Below are 9,952 nucleotides of genomic sequence, written 5' to 3' on the forward strand. Positions count from 1 at the left end.
TATAAATAAAATATATTCTTTTATTAGTATAGTAATATTAAAAATATATTCTTTTATTATAATAAACACAATACTCTTCTAGCTGAAAATAAAGTTAAGAAAGATATTCTATTACTAAAATAAACAAAAAAGATAATTAGAAATGCTTATTAAATTACAGGAAGTAAACAAATAAATATACAAACAAATAAATATGAAGACAAATAAATAAATAAATAAATAAATAAATAAATAAATAAATAAGCAAACCCAGGCTCGCCCGTGAGGGTTTAGGGTTTAGGGTTTAGGGTTTAGGGTTTTTGTACCTTGAGTTGGATATCACCGAAGTTAGCATCTTCTAATGTAACTTGAATATGCAAATCTTTTTCTTGTTTTGTTTCGCTGGGTAGACCGCTGACTCTACCCTTTAATCCTTGTAGCTCCCCCTACAGCATAAAATAATTTATTTATATTTATGTTTGTCTCATTTACTTATTTATTTAAAGAAGAGGAGACATATAAACAAAAGAAGAAGAGACAAATAAACAAAGAAGAGACAAACCTGAGCAATGAATATGAGAAGAAGAGACAGATAAACAAAAGAACAAAAGATAAATAAACAAACAAAAGGAGACAAATAAACAAAAGAAGAAGAGACAAACGAACAAGAGAAGAAGAGACAAATAAACAAACAAAAGGAAACAAACAAACAAACAAAAGGAGACAAATAAACAAACAAAAGGAGACAAATAAACAAACAAAAGGAGACAAATAAACAAACAACAGGAGACAAATAAACAAACAAAAGGAGACAAACCTGAGTAATGAGTATGCGATCTCCGAGGCGGAAAGCGCTGCGCTGTTGTTTTAACATCTGATAAAGAGGTTTGTGTGCTGAGGAGACAGACAGAGAGGAGACAAATAAAGAAAAGGATAATAAAAAGAATAAGAATAATAAACAGAATAAGAATAATAAAAAGAATAAGAATAATAAAAAGAATAAGAATTAAAAGAGTAAAAAGAATCATAATAATAATAATTATTATTATAAACAAACCTGTAAGAGACTCTTCTCTATCAGCTAATAATAAAACAATAAAATAATAATAATTATAATTATAATAAACAAACCTGTAAGAGACTCTTCTCAATCAGCTAATATTAATAATAAAGCAATAAAACAACAACAACAACAACAACAACAACAACAACAACAACAACAACAACAACAACAACAACAAGAGACAGACAGAGAGGAGACAAATAAAGAAAAGGATAATAAAAAGAATAAGAATAATAAACAGAATAAGAATAATAAAAAAGAATAAGAATAATAAAAGGAATAAGAATAAAAAGAGTAAAAAGAATCATAATGACAATAATGATTATTATAAACAAACCTGTAAGAGACTCTTCTCTATCAACTAATAATAATAATAAAACAATAATAATAAAACAACAGCAGCAACAACAATAATAATAATAATAATAATATAATAATAAACAAACCTGCAAGAGACTCTTCTCTATCAGCTAACAATAATACTAATAATAACAATAAAGCAGTAATAATAAAACAATAATAAAACAATAATATAATAAATAATAATAATAATAAACAAACCTGTAAGAGACTCTTCTCTATCAGCTAATAATATAATAAAATAATAATAATACTAATAATAATACAATAGTAAACAAACCTGTAAGAGACTCTTCTCTATCCGCTAATATTAATAATAAAACAATAAAACAATAATAATAATATAATAGTAATAATAATAAAATAATAAACAAACCTGTAAGAGACTCTTCTCTATCCGCTTCGTTCATATTCTGACAGAATTCTTTTAACTCCGTCAGAGATGCAGAGACAGCCGAGCCCAGGACCAAATGTCTCAGCGCAATCTTCCTAATTATATATCCTGCTTCTTCGAACGTTAAACCTTAACAAATAAATATACAAGTAAATAAATAAATATATTAATTAATTACTTTATTTATTAATTAATTAAGGATTAGTTAATTACTTAAATATAAGTACAAAGAAATTAAAAGATAATAAAGAAGAAGAAATAAAAAGAATTAAAATACACAAAAACTGAGGAGACAGCAAAAAGAGAGACAAACAAAAAGAGACAGAGAAAAAATATTATTGAGATATATAAAAGATATTTAAAAAGAGACAGGAGTAGAAAGGAGACAGAAAAAAGATGAGGAGACAGTAGAAAGGAGACAGTAGAAAGGAGACAGTAACGTGATAAGGAGACACCAAAAAAAGACAAAAGAGAGAAGAAAAGGAGACAGTAAAAAGGAGACAGAAGAAGGAAGCGAAGGAGACAATAAAAAGGAGACAGAAGAAAGGAGGAGACAATGAAAAGGAGACAGAAAAAGGATAAGAATATATCAGCAAACTTCAGTGTCCCGGGTATCAAGCCTTGAGACAGTAGAAAAGGAGACAATAAAAAGGAGACAGTAGAAAGAAAAGGAGACAGTAGAAAGAAAAAGAGACAGTTGAAAGAAAAGGAGACAGTAGAAAGAAAAGGAGACAATAAAAAGAGACAGAAGACGGAAGAGGAGACAGAAGAAAGACGAGGAGACAGTAAAAAGGAGACAAAAGAAAGCAGCGAAGGAGACACCAAAGAAGAGACAGTAGAAAGAAAAGGAGACAATAGAGAGGAGACGAAGGAGACAGTAAAAAGGAGACAGAAGAAAGATAAGAATGTACCAGCAAACTTAACCGTCCCGGGTATCAAACCCTGTTCAACCTGTCCTCCGCTGCTGTCTACTTTGTCTCTGTCGAAGAACTTCTTCTCAGGCCGACTGTTTTTCTTAAACCCTAAACCACCAACAGTACGTGCTGCTGACTCTCCTTGCTGCAAACAAACATACAACCCTATACAATACTTCATTCATGCTCCTGCTTATCCTCCTGCTCAAAGTGCTGCTGCTGCTCAAAGTGCTGCTGCTGCTCAAAGTGCTGCTGTTGCTGAAAGTGCTGCTGCTGCTGCTGAAGCTGGTGCTGGGGGTGGTGCCGGTGCTGCTGTTGCTACTGAAGGTGCTGCAGCTGCTGGGGCTGCTGCTGCTGCTGCTGATCCTTCTGCTGTTGTTGCTACTACACTGCTGCAGAGGGGAATAGGAGACAAAAGAAAAAGAAGAAGAGACAGAGAAGGAGACAGACAAAGAGACAGAAACACAAAAAAGAGAGACAGAGAAAGAGACATCAAACACAGCGACAGACGGAAGAAAAAACAAAAGAGGAGACACAAGAAGAGACAGAAGAAAAATAAGAGACAGAAGAGATAGAATAAGAGACAAAAGAAGAGATAGAAGAAGAGACAGAAGAAGAGTAAGAGATAGAAGAAGAAGAGACAGAAGAAAAATAAGAGACAGAAGAAGAAGAGACAGAAGAGGACGAAGAGACAGAAGAAGAAAGAGACAGAAGAAGAATAAGAGACAGAAGAAGAAAGAGACAGAAGAAGAAGAAGAGACAGAAGAAGAAAGAGACAGAAGAAGAAGAAGAGACAGAAGAAGAAGAGACAGAAGAAGAGACAGAAGAAGAAGAGACAGAAGGAGAAGAAGAAGGAGACAGAAGAAGGAGACAGAAGAAAGAGACAAAAGAGCAGAGAGCTTACGTTGCTTTTATCGAGAAGGAAAGCCAAATCAATGCGGGGAATTAACCGCGCAGTTACAAACAAACCCTGCTGATCGGCTGAAACTATCTGAGCTAAGTCGCCTGCACGTACACCCCAGCAGCAGCAGCAGCAGCAAGATGATGAGCAGCAGCAACAGCAGCAGTAAGAGGCGCAGCAGCAGCAAAAGCAGCAAGAGGAGCAGCAGCAGGAGTAAGAGGAGCAGCAGCAGGAGCAGCAAAGGAGACAGCTTTAGATGGATGCATAATGAAGAAAAGCAAACAGATAAAAGGAGACAGATATATAAAGACAGAGACAAAGCAGAAATAATAAAAAGTAAAAGACAAGAAAAGCAGAGACAGAGTAAAAAGAGAAGATAAGAAAAGAAGCGAAGAGACAATAAAAGGAGACAGCAGACATCAAAAGGAGACAGCAGACATCAAAAGGAGACAGCAGACATCACAAGGAGACAGTAGACAAACCAAACGCAGAAAAAGAGAGGGGAGACAAACATCAAACAAAAACAAAAAATAACAGATGCATGCAAGAAAGGAAGAAGAGATAGCATAAAAGATAATAAGGAGACAAGAAGAGACAAAAAAAGATATAAAAGAGGAGGAGACAAGAGACACAAGTAACAGACAACAAAAGGAGACAGGAGAGGAGGAGGAGACAGATAAAAAGATAAAAAGATTAAAATATATTTTAATACCTGCATATACACCCCGCTTCACTCGGGCGAAGTCTCCTCGTTGAGGTACCATCTGTTGCTGCAGCGACTGCTGCAGCAGCAGCAGCAGCACAGCAGCAGCAAAAAGAGACATAAGCAAACAAGGAGACACATAAAAGAGACAGATATAGAAAGGAGACAGAGCAGAAGAAGTAAATAGAAGGAAGAGAAAGACAAAGGAGACAGAGAAGAGACAGAAAGAAGAAAAAACAAGAGGAGACATAATCTTAAAAAAAGAGACAAAGGAGACAGTAAACAGAAAAAGATAAAATAGAGAGACGCAAGGAAGATAAAAGAAGAAGAGACAGCAAGAGAAGGAGACATACAAAGGAGACAAAGATGCAGAGGAGACAGTTTAGAGATAAACAAATAAAACAAATAAAAAACAAATAAAAAAGAAAATAAATACAGCAAACAAAATAAACAACTAAAGCACAGAGATACTAAAACAAATACCGTGAAGAAGAAAACAAAGAAAAATAAAAAGAGCAGACAAGCGAGAGAGAGACAGAGACAGAGACAAAGAGACAGAGAGACAAATAAAAAACAACAGAAGAAGACAAACAAGAGAGAAAGAAGAGACAATGAAAAAGAAGAGGAGACAGAAGAGACAAATCAGAGACAGAAAACCAGTAAAAGGAGACAAAAATAAAAAAAAATAAAAGCAAATAAAAACAATAAAAGAATTTTAAAAGAATAAAAGGAGACAAACATAACAAAAGGAGACAAAAATAATAAAACAAGAAAATGAAAGGAGACAAACACAATAAAAGAAGACAAACATAATAAAAGGAGACAGAAATAAAAGAACGAAAAGTAAAAGGAGACAGACACAGTAAAAGGAGACAAACATAACAAAAGGAGACAAACATAATAAAAGGAGACAAAAATAATAAAAGGAGACAGAAATAGAAACAAGAAAAAAGAGGAGACAAACATAATAAAAGAAGACAGAAATAAAAACAAAAAGTAGAAGGAGACAGACATAATAAAAGGAGACAAACATAATAAGAGGAGACAAACACAATAAAAGGAGACAGAAATAAAAACAGAAAGCAGAGGGAGACAGACATAATAAAAGGAGACAAACATAACAAGAGGAGACAAAGACAACAAAAGGAGACAGAAAAAAAATAGCAAAAAGTAAAAGGAGACAGACGGAGACAGCTAACCTGTCTAAACACCCCCGGCATTTCTTTTAAGGGCACCATTTTAATATCTTTTGACAATCGCAGATTGCTGAACCCTCTGAGTGCTTCTTTTACAGCGAACTGGTTCTCCGCTTCAACATATAAATATCCTAAACAAAACAAATACTTTACTCTACTTTATATCTCTTTATTTCTTTGTTTTATCTCTCGTATACTCTTATATATATATATATATATATATATATATATATATATATATGCACATGTTCGCTTTCTTATGCATTTTGTTTATTACTATCAATTTTTTTTCTTCATTTACTTCTTCTTTTTCATGTTTTGTTTGGTGCTTGTCCGTACACTATAACTCTTCTTCTTTGTTTACCCTATTATTAACAAAGAATCAGACAGCTAGCTAGCTAGCTAGTTAGATAGATAGCTAACACCCTAACATCTAGTTATCTAGCTAGCTAGCAAACCAACCCCCCAACAGCTAACTAGCTAGCAAGCTAGCTAGCTAAACTCCTAACAGCTAGCTAGCTAAACTCCTAACAGCTAGGTAGCTAAACCCCTAACAGCTAGGTAGCTAAACCCCTAACAGCTAGCTAGCTAGGTAGCTAGACCCCCAACAGCTGCCTAGGTAGCTAGCTAAACCCCTAATATCTAGCTAGCTAACCAGCTAACCAGCTAACCGTCTAGCTAGCTAGCTAGCTAGCTAGCTGTAAGGGATTGTCTGACCTTTGAGATCATCTGAAGCGAAGACGGAGTAAATTTGGAGGTCTATGCCTCGCTTTGCATGCACAAAACATTTGTTTAATATCGCTATCACCTCCTCCCGCTCTGTCCCGCTCTGAAACACGCATAAACCCTAAACCCTAAACCCTAAACCCTAAATCCTAAACCATAAACAGGATATCCTAAACCCTAAACCCTACAGAATAAACCCTTGCTTGGCAGAGCGGATACTTCGTCTCACATCCAGGAAAGAACCAGACAAACCCTAAACCCTAAACCCTAAACCCTAAACAATCATACAAACGGAGTGCTACCCCAGACCCTCACTGCGGAGCAAACAAACCTAGGGTTTAGGGTTTAGGGTTTACCTTGTTTAGGCGAACCATCCACAGCTTGGGGTCCCTCATGTCCGGGAGAATATTCGCTTCTGCAGACTCCTCATCTGCGCAGAACTCCAAACCCTAAACCCTAAACCCTAAATTCTAAACCCTAAACCCGCTCCACCGTTTGTTTTTTTTTTCAGCCTGAGTCCCACAAACGATGAGCTGTACCGTTCTTGAGCCCTAAACCCTAAACCCTAAACCCTAAACCCTAAGCCCTAAACCCTAAACCCTAAACCCTAAACCGTACATTCGAGGGCCTCTGCATCATCGAATTCGTCTTCATCTTCCTCTCCTTCTTCAAAAGATTGGTCTTGGTATCTTCGTGTTAGAGAATCAATAGCTGAGACAAGGTGAGCAGAGCCCCCGCGGCGTCCCCAGTCTTGCTGCTGCTGCTGCTGCTGCTGCTGCTGCTGCTGCTGCGATAACCTCCGCGCTTCTGCTGCCTTTGCTGCCCAGCGAGAGGCCTCGCGAGCTTCGCTAGGATCAATAAATTCATCTGTCTCTTCTTCCTCTTCTTCATCCCCCACCTAAACCACAAACCCTAAACCCTAAACCCTAAACCCTAAACCCTAATAAGGCCAAAATCTCCTCTTCTCCAGCAACCGCAGCAAACCCTAAATCATGCAAAACCCTAAACCCTTCACACCTCATATTCGGCCCTTGCTGGCGTCACAAACCCTAAACCCTAAACCCTAAACCCTAAGCAGCAACGAGGCTGTAAACCAGCAAAACCCCCCCAAAACCTGCAGAAGGACCTGGCTGGGTGCAAACCCTAAACCCTAAACCCTAAACCCTAAACCCTAAACCACCGTTGACATACCTGGGCTTCAACATCTAGGAAAGCACTAACACCCCTTCTACGTTTTGAAGATCTTTCTTTGGTTTTGTTTGCTTTTGAGCTTCGTCTTTTAGTTTTGTCGCTGCTGCGGGGTTTGTCGTCGTCAGCGTCAGAGCCCTCCTCGCTGCTGCCATTGCTGCTGCTGCTGCTGCTCTCTTCTTCTTCTTCTTCTTCTGCAGAAGAAGAAGAAGGATCCTCCTCCTGCACTCAAACCCTAAACCCTAGTAAACCCTAAACCCTAAACCCTACACATGGCTGTAGGGAACCAAGCATGCGGGTGCAAACTCCCATCATAAAAACTACGCTTTAGGGTTTAGGGTTTAGGGTTTAGGGTTTAGGGTTTGTACTACAAAGAACTCTCACCTCCTTCTTCCCCATCTTCGCTTAAAGCTTTTAACACTCCTATGAACGCTGCGAAGCTCTAATACAATTGAGGGTTTAGGGTTTAGGGTTTAGGGTTTAGGGCTTCTGCTCCCGACTGAGGGATGTACTGCCACAGCAATAAGGAGAAGGGTTTAGAGTTCAGAGTTGAGGTAAAAGTCAACAAACTGTCGTGAAGGATTGCTGCTTGAAGAAGAAGGGTTTAGGGTTTAGGGTTTAAGGTTTAAGGTTTAGGGTTTGAGGCTTAGGGTTTAGTGTCAGAGCGCTGATTGAGGTGGTAGACAATAAAAGATGCAGAAAAGTGAAAGGAAAAGAGCTGCATTCACGTTTTAGGGTTTAGGGTTTAGGGACTAGGGTTTAGGGTTTAGGGTTTAGGGTTTTGAGGGCCTCAGCTAACGCTGGCGAAAGCCCCAAAGCGCATGCAGCGAGACAGACAGTTTAACTACTGCGATTATAAAACAAATAATTATTTATTTTTGTTTTTATATTTACTGTTTAAATAATCTATTAAAATGCTTCCTTAGCCGGCGTAGCTGCTCGCACCTCCTAAACCCTAAACCCTAAACCCTAAACCCTAAGCCCTAAACCCTAAACCCTAAGCCCTAAACCATAAACCCTAAACCCTAAACCATAAACCCTAAACCCTAAACACTAGACGGAGCTGCGCTTGTCTCGTGAAAAACTTGAGCGCGAAGCAAACACGCTGGAGAGGGATTCATTTGCATCTGGGGGCATAAACCCTAGACCCTAAACCCTAGACCCTAAACCCTAAACCCTAAACCCTACTTCCACCGGCATCTAACACAAAGCTGCTGCACAAGCTCAGCAGGGGTAAAGACATAAACAACAGCAGCGAGTTGCTGTAGCAGCAGCAGCAGCAGCCGTCGGAGCAGCAGCAGCAGCAGCAACATCGGAGCAGTAGCAGCAGTAACAGCAGCAGCAGCAGCGGCAGCAGCTGTAGGAGCAACAACAGCATCAACAACAGCAATAGCAGCAGCACAGCAGCAGCAACAGCAACAGCAGCAGCACAGCAGCAGCAACAGCAACAGCAACAGCAACAGCAGCAGCAACAGCAAATAATGCAGCAGCTAACTCGTATTCGAGATCAAGTGCATGCAGCCGTCAGCCGCCAAGGTAGCTCCACTTCAACATGTACGCAAACCCTAAACCCTAAACCCTAAACCCTAATGCGGTGTTAGAAGCCGCGAGACCCTAAAGGGAGCACTGTGCATACATTGCATTCCTAGGCAACGTGTAAATGAGGAGATTTAGGGTTTAGGGTTTAGGGTTTAGGGTTTAGGTAGACGTCCACCAGCCGTAGCGTTACCGGGAGACACATGAGGGCTTAATGCTTAGGGTTTAGGGTTTAGGGTTTAGGGTTTAGGGTTTATAATAACGAACCCAGTAAACCCTTTTCTTTCGGGTGTATGTACACTGCAGCAAACCCACAAAACCCCTGGCGTTGCTGCTGCTCTGCTTGCTGCAATAAGGAGACAGAAAGTCAAAAGAGTCTTCAGAGTTTATCTTCTTCTTCTGCTCTGCTTGTAGATAATAACAATAAGAATAATGTGCAGCATCTAGCAAAGGCTTTCCTGTAAGCCAGCAGCAGCACCAGCAGCAGCAGCAGCAGGCGTAGCAGCAGGAGCAGGTGCAGCAGAAGCAGGTGCAGCAAGAGAAGAAGCAGCAGCATTTGCTGCTGCTGATTATGATGGTATTGCTGCTGCTGCTGCTGCTGGATAACGGTCGCAGCTGCAGCACGTATTCCACCTGCAGCTGCAGCAGCAGCAGCAGCAGCAGCTTCACCTGCAGCAGCAGCAGCAGCTGCTGCTGCTGCAGTTTAGTTTAAAAAGACAATCCGGGAGGTGTTTAGTTTTATTTTAAAGAGATGAAGAAAAAACAGCAGAGATGAGAGCAGCGCAGTCTGTTGCTGCGGTGTACGTACACTGCAACTCTCAGAGCAGATATTTTTATTTTAACTGCAATTAAAATATTAAATCTTATTTATTATAATATATTAATATTTATAGTCAAAAGTATTAACTTTTTTGTCTTTGAAGAGCTTGAGGTGTACGTGCATGTACACTGGAAGGAATATATAAACAAGCGAAAGTCCTTTTATATATAAA

The 9,952-nt window shown here is 38.9% G+C and overlaps 1 protein-coding gene across 1 annotated transcript in view; it reads right to left on the bottom strand.

Annotated features, from left to right (window-relative positions):
- EAH_00046320 (supt5h protein, putative) overlaps window positions 1-7,823 on the bottom strand; it is a gene marked incomplete at both ends in the record, with an annotated part of 11,139 nt that extends 3,316 nt beyond the window's left edge. Inside the window, 10 exons of the mRNA XM_013394694.1 lie at window positions 306-425; window positions 797-873; window positions 1,779-1,925; window positions 2,708-2,855; window positions 3,615-3,715; window positions 6,228-6,339; window positions 6,593-6,666; window positions 6,855-7,134; window positions 7,428-7,646; window positions 7,809-7,823. Of these exons, the coding sequence (XP_013250148.1) occupies window positions 306-425; window positions 797-873; window positions 1,779-1,925; window positions 2,708-2,855; window positions 3,615-3,715; window positions 6,228-6,339; window positions 6,593-6,666; window positions 6,855-7,134; window positions 7,428-7,646; window positions 7,809-7,823 (1,293 nt within the window). The remainder of the gene's footprint in view (window positions 1-305; window positions 426-796; window positions 874-1,778; window positions 1,926-2,707; window positions 2,856-3,614; window positions 3,716-6,227; window positions 6,340-6,592; window positions 6,667-6,854; window positions 7,135-7,427; window positions 7,647-7,808) is intronic.
- Window positions 7,824-9,952: the final 2,129 nt, after the last annotated feature.

The sequence above is a fragment of the Eimeria acervulina genome, genomic scaffold, assembly GCF_000499425.1.
Source record: "Eimeria acervulina Houghton genomic scaffold, Eah_scaff683, whole genome shotgun sequence".
Taxonomy (NCBI): domain Eukaryota; phylum Apicomplexa; class Conoidasida; order Eucoccidiorida; family Eimeriidae; genus Eimeria; species Eimeria acervulina.